We start from the raw sequence: 14,390 nt of genomic DNA, 5'->3' as shown, positions 1-14,390 counted from the left end.
TGAGAACGAGGATAAGCGTGCTCGACGTTCCTTCTTCTCTCTCTCTCTCTCTCTCTCTCTCTCTCTCTCTCTCTCTCTCTATACATATATATATATTCCTATTGAATCTTTCTCTCTCTTTCTCTTAATCGAAAGAGTAGAAGGGTCCTGTAAAAAGAGAAAATCGAATCATTAGAGATAGAGAAAAAGAAAGAAGGAAATATGAAAAAGGAATGTGAAAGAGAAATGGTGGAAGGTGTTTAGATCGCGATGACTTTTACAGACGGTCATCGAAAGAAACGAGTCACGAATAGTTAGCTCGAAGAAATATTCGATTCAAGGACTTGGTGAACTCGCGAGGGAACGTTTAAAGTTCACGACGCTCACGGCATTCGATGCAACGACCCGAAGTGCCATGCCGTGCCATATTTTTTTCTTCGTGTTAACAAACGCCATAGAAGTTACAACTGTGAAGAGGCACGCGATATTCTCTCATCTCTTTGATATAGCAAGGATTTGCGTTCTAACGTTTGCGACTTTGTTATCTCGGCATTACTGCCAATTAGCTGCTTAGCTGTGAGAAGGATTACGCGGGTCACGAATCATGTCACGTGACTTTCAATGATATTTTTTTTCTTCTTCTTTTTCTTTTTGTACGAGTTAACGACGTGTCTTAAAATCGTCCCCCTTTTACTCTTATTAATTAATGCCAGAAGAATGATGAGTTCACTTGACGACATAATTAAGACGACGTTACGGTCTACTTCGGTAGAACTAACGAGCTAGAAGATTAGAATCCATTTCTTTTCTCTTTTTTTTTCTCTCCTCCTGATTCTCTCTCTTCTCTCTCTTTCGTTTATTTTTTTTTTTCTTTCCTTACGTCGATACTCTCCAAGAAGCTTATCCGCGTTGATCGTTTTGCAAGCCGTTATAAATCCTCGATGATACTTTATTGCGCGACGGGCTCTAGACACACTTGAAACCGGAGCCTATATCCTCGTATAATTACAAGAGAGTACTATGTGTAGCAATGTTTGTTGGACTTGCTCAACTCGTCGTAGTTTCCCGCTGATCTTCATGTGATTTCTACGTTGCGACTTATTCTCCGATTCTTTTCCGTTTATGTTATCTCCTCCTTCAATATTTCGTTTTGTTGCTTTTAATAATTACATGTACGGAAAAGAAGAAAAGAAATATAAAAAAAAAGATAGAAAAATAAAAAAAAAACAAATAAAAATGAAAGAGAGAAAAAATGCTCGTAATCACGCGCCAGAGTAATTATACATGTAATCGTAGTTGGAGCACGTATCATGCTTTAAGAAAGTGCCGATTCATCACGGTAATAACGAAGAAAATAATGAAAAGTTCACGTTCTAACGATCGAAAGATAAAATCGAAAAAGAAATGAGGGGGAAGAATGAACTTTTATAAAAGCGGACAAATCTGGCACGGTCGAACGCATTCGAAGCACCTTGTGTTCGAATTTACGATCGATCAAGTCCGCGAGAGCGAATAAAAGCGTGCCCACGGTGGCAAACGCGCGTGGAACGTTCTCCGTGTACGTAATAAATAAGCAACGGAAGGGTAAAAATACGATAGAGCCGAGAACGCGACGCCGCTTTAACTGTGTGCTTGCGAAAGAACGATTTTAGTTTTTCCATTTGAGACAACGGATGCTTTTTTTCTTATCGGCGCTTTATTGTACACAGCGAGAAATATATAGGATGTGGCGTAATACGCGAGCGTAACTTCGAGGGTGGATTGTACGTAATAATGAAAAAAAAACAAACATGTAGTAATAAAAACGTTTCTCCGAATCTGACGAATTTTCTTTTCTCTTTCCTAAATTATGAACACTTGTCATAGTTTTGGAATACGTACGTGGACCGTCCTTATAATTATTAGCCGCGCATTATATCTCATATATACATATAATATATATATATATATATATATATATATATATATATGTGTGTGTATGTGTGTATAAGTATGTAAGTAGATTGTACTATCGCTCTGATTCGATATCATACAAATGTACCTATTTGCGTACGCACGCCCGCACCTAATACCCTTACTCGTTTACGCTTCATTTACTAACAGATATTATGCTCAAATCGAAAGGTTGCAGGTCCTGTTAGAAATTCCTCTAATAAATTTTCAACGGTATAGATTTTCTCATGGATGCTCTTAACGAGAACATTTTGCCAGAGGAAACATCTCATCATGTCAAGAGATACTCGTACAAAGATAATTTATATCATCGTATTTACTAACATAGTCGGAGGAAGATAATGGAGGGTCGCGATAACGAGATCGTTTCAATTACAACGAATGAATGAGCGTGTATAACCCTTCTTATAAATTATCGATTTCCATTTACGTTAAAAATTTTTTATATGCGAAATATACGAACGAATTAGTAACACCTAAATTAACATAATTTATTACGTTATAATACGATACGCTACGAGAACATTTTAATGCTGCGTTTGTTTTTGTACATTAAAATAACATCGTCTCGTAATTCAAGAAATTCTGCTAACGTTTCGACATTTCTATACAGATAAAGAAAAACGAGAGAGAGAGAGAGAGAGAGAGAGAGAGAGAAAATGATATTATAAATTGGCGATATCCACAGGGCTTTTACTTTCTAAGGACCTTCAACTGATTTAAGACGTATTTGAACTATGATCACAACATACTTACATACGTACCTAATGTATATAAACGATCGCATTTCTTAAACAACATATAACACACGACACATTTCATAAACAACATACAACACAGCACAATAACCTTCACGAAAATAAAAACTGTCGTAGCTCTTTATTCCCTTCTAGGAAAACAATCTATTAAACTCTTACTTGGAAACACTTGTAAATTCGCGAAGAACACGACCTTGCCTTGTTATCAGAAAGGACAAAGAAAAATATACGATCAAAACAACTTGAAACTTCTCGAGAGAAACTCGCTTAGACTTGCCAGTAAGTATCTTGCCGTGGAGTCGAGAAGTACGGAGGTATGTATGTATTTAGAGAAATATTTTTACGGTTTCGTGGCCACAAAGCGTTAAAGATAAAAATAATTCTAGCTTATTCTTTTTCTTATCCTAAGATCTGCAAACTGATAGAGATAGAGAGAAAGAGGGAAAAGAGCGTCCACTTCTTTTTTTTTCTTTTTTCTTTTAATCCGAAAACCACGTCCAAGTTTCTTCTTATTGTTAAACCATTTTTCATGTCTCTCACGCGGGACACTCTCGCCTCTCACATATTTTCCTTTTCCTCTCACCATCGAAATGCGCGACGCCTTTGTAACGAACAAAAAGCAATATATACCGCACCACCGCCGCTCGATCGCTTCGAACATTCTTCTTTTCTCTTTCTCTTTCCTTATATCCGTTCGAGTTAATTGAGAAATAAGAAACGATTTTCCAGCACTTAAAAGGTATTACTTACGTACGTTCGTTCGTTCGCTCGCCAACGTTCGTTGACCTAGAAATAATTCGCTCTTTACGAAAAACAATGAGAAGAAAAAGATATCTACAACCACGAGATTGTCGCTTATGCCTTTCGATGCTTACAATTAATCTCGACAGTTGCAAACCATCGTCAAGGAAACCCGACTATACCAAGTAGTAATACTAATTAAACGTGTACGAGAATCGACCACGAATCACGATCGTAACTGTCGTAAAACGAAGCACGATTTGTCACTCGTACTCGCTTTCCGAACAGGTAAAAGTATTCGATCGTTGACTGAATCAAACTTATTTTATGGGTTTTCTTTCGGTCAACCGACGATTTATTTGCGGTTATTTTATAAGCAAGACGAACGAGCATTTACCAGAAATTAATTAATATTCATTAGGTAAATGCGCTGCATCTCTGAGAACAACGATCCATAGCGTAATATTGATACTAAACGATCGTGGAAAATCCGAGGATTAGAATCTAATCGATTCGTGATATTATTCCTAATAGATTCTTTCAATCCATAGATTAATTAAAACCTGAATGCGAGTAGTTAAATATATCGAACTAACTAATGAAAGATGCTGCGTGCGTATGCCGCATAAAAAAAAATCATTTACGTAGCAAAATTTATTACTCGCTCTATTCGCGTATTCGTTGTAACAACAAACAGAAAAAAAAAAAGATAAAAAAAGAACAAGAAAACATTTACGCGTTTATAGCCGCTCGTTAATTTTCATTAAAGACCGATATAATTACTCTGCTCGTAAAATCATTTCTCCCTAATTCGATAGCGAACGTTAAGACTTACACTTTCTACCAATTTTATTCTTGATTTCGAATCTTAAAATTTCCTCTTAAAGTTGTTTTCGTAACTCGATTCATCCAAGCTGATACTCGCCCACGATCATCAGCTTATAAATTTGGTAAGTTATCGCCTTTCGCGCTCTTTATCTTTTCACAATGGAATGTCGTCTTACAAGATGTCCCAGAGAAAGATAGAGATAGAGAAAGAGAGAAAGAGAAATGAAAAAAAAAAAGAGAGAATCCTTTCGTCGTGTCGAAAGTGAAAGAGAGAGGGAGAAAGAAAGAAAGAAAGAAAGAAAGAGAGAGAGAGAAAGAGAGAGAAAGACCGTGGGTGCGAATTTTTCGAATGCTCAACAGCTTGCTCATTGTCGTCTTCACCTCTTTGTTCAGGTTGAGCACGTGACGATCGTATCCTTGCATTCAAGGATGACTGGAACATCGAACTCCAACGTCACGAAAAACCATGATACATTTCCCTCTTTATTTACGTTCGAAAATGGTTTAAAGAGAGCGTTCGATCGTATCGGGTCAACACATATTTGAGTAATTTCCGCTCATATAATCGGATCAACGCCTAACCTGACGACTAAGACAAGAAGTTAGTAACGTAAAGGGAGAAAAGTCTGTATATCGGGAAGTTCCTTGATGGTGAACGCGTCTTATACGAAGAAGACGAACAAGGAATGATCCCACGTAATCTCTCAATTTCACTCTGATCGCGAGAGGTGAACGATGGTTTTTTTTCTTTCTCTCTTTCTCTTTCTCTTTCTCTCTTTCTCTCTCTTTCTTTTTTCTTTCTCATATCATGTCTCACGAAGCGACAGCACGTTCTCACCACCGAAAATGGTTAAGCTCTCTTAGAAAACTCGTCGTTGAAATTGACGTAACATAACGCTAGCGAATATAGGTATATAATTAAAATTACACTAGTTTTCATCTCGAGGGGATAAAAATGACATATTTATTATTTTTCTCTTTCTACTTGTCTGCCTCTGTCTATCTGTCTGTCTGTCTGTCTGTCTGTCTGTCTACTTCTCTCTTTCTCTTTCTTTTTCTATCTCTAACTTTTTCTTTTTTCTTTTTCTGAAATAAATCAATTGTCGTTTCGAGAACGAACGAAAGAAAGATCGACTCGGAAATAGTGCTCGAACTCTTACTGCTTTTAGACGATCGACAGGGAATAAGACCGCATTCCGATCGTTGAACAGCCCAACGTCGGCTTTTCTCTAAGCGCTCAATAAAAGTAATTACTTATTAGGCGCGTTGTAAAGGCCGACCTAGAAAACGGACTCGCTCGGTTCGTATCTTATAACGTACTTGGCCGACACTTTGAACTACGTACGCTTCCTAATGCCTTCAACTCGTTTTTCTTATATAAAAATGTCATATATGAGTAATATAGGGAGTAAGAGAGAAAAAGAGAGATATGTATAAGAAAAGAATCTCGTTTGAATTTTCTTGACGACTTTGGAGAAAAGAAAAATAAAAGAAAAAAAAGGAAAAAAAAAGAAACAAACATTTTTTCGTGATGTCAATGCGACTTAATTTGCAATTGATCATTAATACCATTTGTCATTACTGTATTTGTCATATAATCTTATATACCTTATGAGGATCTATAATAAATATTCCCATTTGTGTAGACAAATATATCTATATTGTACTAATCACGGTCATGCTTCATAGTTAAAGATTTACAAGTACCTATCTATCTATCTATCTATCGACCGACTTACCTACCTAGCTAACTACCTACCTACCTACCTACCTACCTACCTACCTACTTATCTAGCTACCTAGCTATCTATAAGAAAAATAAAAAAAGAAAAAGAAAGGTAAGAAATCTTTGCGGCTAGTCGGAAAAGGAAGGAAACACTTAGCGTTCCGCGGTTAACCCGTCGCGACACTATCGCGTTCCCTTTCGAGCTATACACTAGCAAAGGCCGGTGCCTTGCGTGAGCACGTGACCACGTTGCACCGTGCGTCACGTGCATAGAACGGTGCACCGGCCGCCACGCTCTCGAGCACGTGAATTCTGTATAATGGTGCACGAGGGAGAACGCGATTTTATGGCGCGAATCGAGCTCACTAAGACGACGACAAAGATCGATATACGATTGGTACATACATATATCGAATCACTGAAAAACATTCACGAGCGTTCTCACCTCGTAGTTGTCTTTCAGTTTTCGCCCGAAAGCGCGATCGAGAACTACCGGACAGTAGGAAAACGTCGAGATCGACGTTGATCGAACGTCAGAAGCCGCTAGAAATCTAAGGCACGTTCGTTGAAACGTGAAAGAAAAAGAGAGAGAGAGAGAGAGAGAGAGGGAGGGAGAGAGAAAGATAGCTCGATGTCCTACATATGTCCATTGGATTTCTATTAGACTCCCGAGGGTAGAAACAACCACATCTATTACGTGTGGATGCATGATAGATCATGCAATATATCCTAACAATCCGTAATATAACCGAAACGAAAATCATTAAATTCTGTTACTACACGTCCATTTAATTACTTAAAAACGTTCGACCCGATTAGCTATTTCTTATCCGCGAATTTCAACTTAGGTATTTCATTCCCGTGATATTACGGATTAGCGAGGATTAGCCGTGCGCAATAATATGCGTGGGTATATGTGTGTAACCACTTTCAACTTGAGCAAACATTTTTCTTTTTAACGAGAAAATACGAGCGTAGATTTTTAAAATATTGCTAAGGTATCATTGTTACGTTGACAAGATATAATACGCGTTATGTGTTTTCTCTTTTCTTTCTTTTTCTTTCTTTTTTATGTCTTTTTTCTTTTTTTTCTATATAAAAAAAGAAACTCGAAGGAAAGAAAGAGTGTTGCCTTTGGCGATATATGGAGAGCACTGGTTAATGTATGGTTCATAATTGGTCGCAAAGAATGTTTCTATTTATGAAAGGATCGAAAAAGTTTGTTACCGGACGTGTGCCGTTTCGCCCCCATCCTCTTTCCTTCTTTCTTTCTTTCTCTGTCTCTGTCTGTCTCTCTCTTTATCTCTATCTTTATAGGATCTCGAAATTACGAGATATATCGGCGTACAAAACGTGATACGATTTAACGACTCGACGACTGTTAATTGCTCGACTCGAAGCTGGATTCGAATCTCTAGGGGTTACTCTGCTCTTATAACGTCGCGCTTTGCTACGATTAACATACGCCCTGCGGACTCTAATAACACTTTCGACGCTCGAACTGTCGCTCGAAAGTTGACGTTTAAATCAACATGATTCCCACGACGATCGCATTAGAAATTGAATTTTTCCTTTTCTTCTTGTTTTTTTACTTAGGACATACGACATTTCGTGTTCCACGAAAATCGATACCGGAAGATCGAACTCGATCTCGTTTCTGTCGTCGATTTCGTTTTATCGTAAAAACAATGAGCGGGTTAATTAACGAGAATTTCTGTGAATTCCTTTCGACGTATAATACAACGCAAGCTGGATAGGAAAAACCACGGAAACTTGATCGAACGATCGCTAAGTACTGAAACAGGCTAATAAATATGGAATTAATATGTGATCTTTCTAATATGTATTCTGTATGTATTTACGCGTTTCGTTATAAACGAGAAAATATAAATGGACGTTTTACGGGAATCTCTTGATATTGCATTTTCGTATAATTAGTTACAACTTTAGATATTCCGATTGAAATAGGTTCGTTAAGAGATAAAGAAATACCTTATATTTCATATTATATACAAAAAGATCGATCGGATCGAAATCGATAAAATCTTGAAAGAAATAGACATGTATAATATTATGGACGAATGTCGTAAAACTGAACTTCACGCCCCCATAATTATTGAAGTCGCCGCGTAAAACCAGTTAATTAGATATCACGTGCCAGGACAAGGAACAGAATCAGTGTCAATGACGGGAAGTATAGTTGGTGCAATGTAAGTACGATCTTTTCAACGCTGTACCATGGACAACAAAAATCGCTATAATATAAATCTTGCAATTATTCCCATGTGTCATTTCTAACAACGCTTTCTCCAAAGCAAAGACCGGCGAGCTAACAATTATTTCTGTGCGCGTATGTGTATCTGTGTGCGTCATTTTTTATGAGTCAATCTATGCTCGGTCAATGTCAATGTCATATATATCTTATTAATAATAATTATAACGCAATTTGATAAGATAAAAGTACTTCATTATTTTTACGAGAATATGTATAAAATAATTTAAATATCAACATTTTACAACATATCGAATTACGGGACAGAATATATGTCCTTTCTAGGTAAAAACGAAGATGTTACCCGTAGAAACGAGTTTGTCGTGGCCTTCATGGACCACATCACGGATGTATAACGGCTAAAGAAGACGAGCTTCGTCGATAATTGACAAGACTCTGGTCGCGTGATTTCAGACGGTCGGCCGAGTCCACAAGCACGTGACTTTTCCTTCGATGGTTTAATCCGTACGAGGAAAAGGTTTAACAACGTACTGTTTCTCTCTCTCTCTCTCTCTCTCTCTCTCTCTCTCTCTCTCTCTCTCTTTCTCTCTCTCTCGTAGCTCTCTTCGATTCTTCGCGTATACTGCGACCTTAAAGGCGGCACGTGCAAAAGCACGTGTATTCACGTGCCACACGTGATTCCGGTGCTCTCGCTCGTCGAAGAAATTAAACTATTATTATTACTATTATTATTATTATTATTATTATTATTATTATTATTATTATTATTATTATTATTTTAATTTTTATTTTCTCCTTTATTGCTCCACATCGTCGTCACCAAGTCAATTATTCGCACCTATTAACGTAGATATGTCTTCGTAACTGTCGACATTTCTTTTGCGATTGTAGGAGGAAGATTGTTCGTGTGCATACGCGTGTGCAAACTCACGAGTTTCCTTCGACTATCATCTCGCACGTTCACGTGCTGCGCTCGAAAGACCTTCACATTTCTCCGCGGCTCCGATCACGATGGTTCCATTATCTTCCTTTGAGAAAGTACGACCGAGTTGAATAGCAAATACAAATAGCGAAATATGAACGAATGAACGTCGAAAGTCTTTTTGTGGAAATATAAGAAAAAAAATAATAACTATTATTATTTATATTAAAAATAATCTATTATTATTTTCTTTTATCTACGTATTGTTAACGCGAAAGTTGTAATATCGCAAATAAATGAAAATAAAAAACAAGCAAACGTACGTGATTTTTTTTGTTTCTTTTTATTTTTTTTGTATGTATCCATTGAAGAAATCTTTTTCAAACAAATGTCTTCAATAAGTTTATCAATTTCCAAGTTATCAATCGATAATAGATTCCGTAACTCCTTAATGATTTTTTAACCTTCCTCGATTCACGGTGCAATCGATGCAATTAAAGGCACTACACCGAGATGGATTCTTCATTATTGTGAATCATCGACGATCAATGGTATTCTATTTCTAGACTATCTTAGAAGAAATTCTTTCCTTTCGACGTTCGATTCGATTCGATTCGATATCACTCTTGTACGTATACGGAGAAATACGAACTGTATCGCGTTAATAAATTGATGTTGTAAGAAAGATTTTAAGACGAAGAGAAAAAAAGGAAAAAAAAGGAAAAAAAAGAACTCAATACACACGCGCGCGCGCGCACACATACAAGTACGTACACATTCAAGTTTTTCAATCTCGATCTTTGAGAACGTACGGAACTTTCGCTAATTATTCATTAACCAACGTGAAATGAAAGATTCGAAAGGTGTGGCTAAGGAAAGTGCACCTTAGTTTCATCAATTCCCGAGAGATTGCAAAGATCATAGGGAGAGTTTAAAACGTGATATCTACGGGATACGCTTGAACTACAGAAGTTTTAAATACTGACACGTTTCATGAAGGAGAAGGTACTTACATTCTCCGTGATTACTAAGATTAGTTATCCTGCAAAAGGAAACGTTCTACTTTCGTTAAAAGTATGCCATGTGAAAGAAAATATTAATTTGAGATAAAGACAAATTTATTTTCGAAACTTTTATGTTATCTCATAGAAAATCATTGCGGTTAATGAAAACAATACATCGACGAGCAGTCGTAAGTATATTTTTTTAATTGACGTATGGCAAAGCCCGTAGGAAACGGCCCGTCCAACTTCGAACTATAGGAACACGTTGTGCAAGTGATAGCCGTGAACTTTAATTCATCGACAGTGTATGACTTAGGATCGACAACGATAAACGAGCCAAAGCCAACCGTGCGTTTTCATTGACCAGAGAAAACGGCAAGTAAAGGGTAATAAAATTCATTTTATAAATGTCATTCGATGTTATTATTGATCGATAAATAAAATAAATTATACTCGTTATTATTGACGTATAAGAGAATGAAATTTCTTTATCACGTGGGATCAATTTTCTAAAAAGCGAGGAATAATTTTGTAATAAATAAGAAAAAAAAAGGATAAAAAAATGAGATAAAAAAAGGAAATAAAATAAAAAAAAAAGTTAAAGAACATCGTGAGAATGGTCTCGAAAGTGTTTCTATTTAAAATTACAAATCACGAACTATTCGTAGCTTACCTGGCATAAGTCTCTCCTGTGGAGGATATCCCACTACTCCTGTCCCAAGAATCACAGCGACGATCAAAGTCCTCGAAAGGATAGTCTTCATGATGACACACCTGATCCTAAGCTAGCCTAATCACAAAAATCGCGGAAACGAATAGACACGAAAGCACGTTCGATATTTGTTCTATGATATTATAATTCTATTTTCTCTCTCTCTCTCTCTCTCTCTCTTCTCTTTTTTGTTTTTCTTTTTCGTTCCTTTTGGCTAGTTCTTTCAAATCACGCTTTTTTCCGAGATTTTATTACAATTATATACGATTGTTGTGTTAATCTAATGTCCGCCTCGTGAAATCTACCACGGCTGAGCTCCTGTCGCTGTCGTACTGTGCGGTAGTCTGGAGGGCCGACTGGCGCTTTCACCGGTTTTATACGGCGCGCAGGAAAGCACCTCTTCTGGAAGGGGGATTCCATAGAGCTGCGAGCATCGCAAAGCCACCATCGCGTATTATACTACAACTTCCATTATCTATTGTCATTGTCGCAAGAAATTCCCGGCGTTCCATTCTAATGTGAGACTAAAGTTCCCTCGACGATCCTTAAAGATTTTTTGCTCTTAAAAATTCACGCTTAAAAAAGAAAAAAGAAAAGAAAAGATACAGCAACGAGATTTTCATTTTGAACAACGCCATTGAGGACTATTAAAAGAAGAAAGAGAGAGAGAGAGAAAAAAAAAAGCGCGTAAAAGTATTATCGTAGAAATGATGAATGATGTTTGAAAACTTCTCTTCCAATATATTTTCAAACGGATAATCAAGCTCTCCCGCTTGATTTCACGGAAGAACGTGGAAATAACTTTCTACGATGCCTTTTACAGTACAGTTAGCTCAATAATAATAGGACTACGTTTTCCTCGAGACTTAAGGATGGGCCATGAAACAATAGTTCTTCTATTGCGTTAAAATATCATAGGAAATGTCAAGAACAATTTATACCGGTAATTTCCCAGGATACCGAGAGAGTTGTACGTGCGATTTGTACGAACACGTTCATTCGTCGTAACTAAAGTATAATAAAGATCATAACGCTACGCAAATCTATATCGTTGTTTTATGGACAGCACCTTTCTCCTTTCATCGGGCGAACAATGAAGTTGTCATCGATCTATTATCGATCTTCTACTCCCAAATGTGTAGACTATTTACTAGTCTGCTTTTAAAAATACTATCATGTTCTCTTACAAAAGAGTAGCGTTGTATCGCACGCGTAGATAGTATTGTAGCGATCCGCCGATAAGATATCCCCACAATTTATTAGAAATATGCATGATAAAAGCAGCCGACGGTTCAATGAAAAAAGAGAGAAAGAGATAGAGAAAAAGAAGAAAAAAAGCAAAAAAAAAAAAAGAAAAAGGAAGAAAAAAATAGTACGTTACAAGGAGAACAATTTATAACGCGTTTGACGCAAGTAACTCGATAGTCCGTTTCGATCGACTTTTATCGTAACTGGCCTTATCGATGGCAATATGAATCGATGTATCGTGTAAAATCGTTGGAGAGTTACGATCGATGTTGGACGATTCAGGGCCAGAAAACAGACCGGTCTTTCTACAGAGAGTTCTGCAGTGAGAACGATCGGAAAGAAAAAAAGAAAAGGAAACTCTCGATTTTTTTCCTCGATCAAACTTCAAAAACGTCTTTTCGTGTTTCGACTTAACTGACAGGGAATTGGCGCGTCCTGTTCAAGAAATAATTTCGCTTGACCGGAAACGTTCGGTCAAACTCGAGCTTGTGTAATCGATTGGCCGAAGCGTATTTCAGAACACTCGAGTTTTACACTCGTTAACACTCGAATAGTTGACGCTTCCTCTTTGATACTTAAGCTCACGAATATGATACAACATCCAATAGTGACGTTTGGGGTTCAGGATAGTCGGTTCGAATCACTGTCCGCGCCTCGTTCTTTACCCAAGAGAGATGAAGCATTATTACGCTCGAGATCATTATCCACGCTCGTTGGACATAATTCGTTCGTCGCGTTTCGCAAGATTTCTCAGCGATCCTCCCGAGTCGGTTCGCTCGAGAATACGTTTTGCATTGCTTAACGCGTGTCTTACGGGGACTTACTATGGTTACCAGCGGTCTCTCTAACTCGTAAAAGTCGCGCTCTGCTCTACGTTCCATGGGTCACTTTCGTGCTCTGAACGTGCAATAATGTCAAGAATATTTCAACGTTTTCAGGCTAAAAAGAGAAGGAGTAAAAAAAGAAGAAAGAGAAAAATAAAAGAGACGGAGAAAGGGATAGATACGTGAATAGAAATAGTCAAAAGATCCAGTCAGAGATCCTCTATTTAAGATTTGTCGATGATGATCTCCTTTTTGAGTAGACTGAACTCGATCGTTCGCACTGAGTGTTCGAACTTTTTAATTGTGTCATTAATTATCAGCCGGACGTAGAATAACCCTCGTAGAACGTTTTCGCCTTCTTCGTCGTTTCGATCAAACCGGTCCCGTATACTCTCTCAAGTAGTCTATCCTTTGTAAAATATTATCAAGAAGGTAGACTCGTTGTCCTTTTAAATATCAAACGAAGGATCCTTCGATCCTCTCGTTTCCGCATATAAAACGCGATTCGTTTCTTCTCTTTCTATTTCTCTTTCTCTTTAACACACACATACACACAATCACAGTTTACGGAAGGAGCTGACCTTCCAGTTGAAAATTAACCATACGTTAACACCCACCATAAATCTTAGGAACTCACAATTACACGGATTTATCGATATATATAAATCAGATAGAATGAATCCAGCCTTTGAATATTAAAAATCGTATATATTTTGAAAGTTAGATATATCATTAGCATTGTTCTCGTCGTACTGTTCATCGATTCTTCGTCATCGTATCTACAGTATCGTCGATATCGAGAAGTAAATCGACTATATATAGTAAGACGTGTAAATTGGAACTGGTCGTGTTCGTATACAGGACACGATGAAAGATGCGATGATCTTACTGATGCAACGACGATACGATCGTGTCGTGTGTTAGATCAATCTCGTTCGATCTATCACACCCACGACACTCGTTCAATGTGGTTTCTAGTCGATTAGATGGCACAGCATACTTAATAACGAGACAGGTATATACTCTTCATCTATTATCATTGAACGTGTATGCAACATAATGGTATATAATATTTTAAGAACGATCATCGTGATTTCTATACCGAAGGATCGATTTCACGGGAAAGTAACTCCGTCGTTGTTTTTTATGAAATCATTCTTTATTTTTCTCTAAGCTTGTAGTAAACTACAACAGATTGCTACGAAACCGTGAGATCTCCTTGATCTCCATAGAGACAAGTTTTCTTTTTCTCTTTCTCTTTCTTCTCTCTCTTTTTCTCTCTCTTTCATGCAAATGAAAAGTAAATCGAGCACGAAGTTTACGATCGCAATATCTGTTTGGCCTCGAGTGAACGATGTCCACGATGATATCTTCTCATCGAGAGACGTTAAGATTATCGTACATTCATTCAAACATCTTTCAGAAAGGTAAAGCAAAAATATATATATATATATATATATAT

General features: G+C 37.3%; 1 protein-coding gene across 1 annotated transcript in view; it reads right to left on the bottom strand.

Annotated features, from left to right (window-relative positions):
• Positions 1–11,181, bottom strand: part of LOC127064316 (uncharacterized) — a 47,982-nt gene extending 36,801 nt beyond the window's left edge. The window contains exon 1 of the mRNA XM_050995247.1: positions 10,818–11,181. Within this exon, the coding sequence (XP_050851204.1) occupies positions 10,818–10,908 (91 nt within the window). The 5' untranslated portion in view covers positions 10,909–11,181. The remainder of the gene's footprint in view (positions 1–10,817) is intronic.
• Between the last annotated feature and the right edge of the window lie 3,209 nt (positions 11,182–14,390).

This window comes from Vespula vulgaris, chromosome 5 (assembly GCF_905475345.1).
Source record: "Vespula vulgaris chromosome 5, iyVesVulg1.1, whole genome shotgun sequence".
NCBI classification, from domain to species: Eukaryota; Metazoa; Arthropoda; class Insecta; order Hymenoptera; family Vespidae; genus Vespula; species Vespula vulgaris.
Note: the sequence above shows the minus strand (reverse complement) of the source record. Positions and strands in the feature narration are given on the sequence as shown.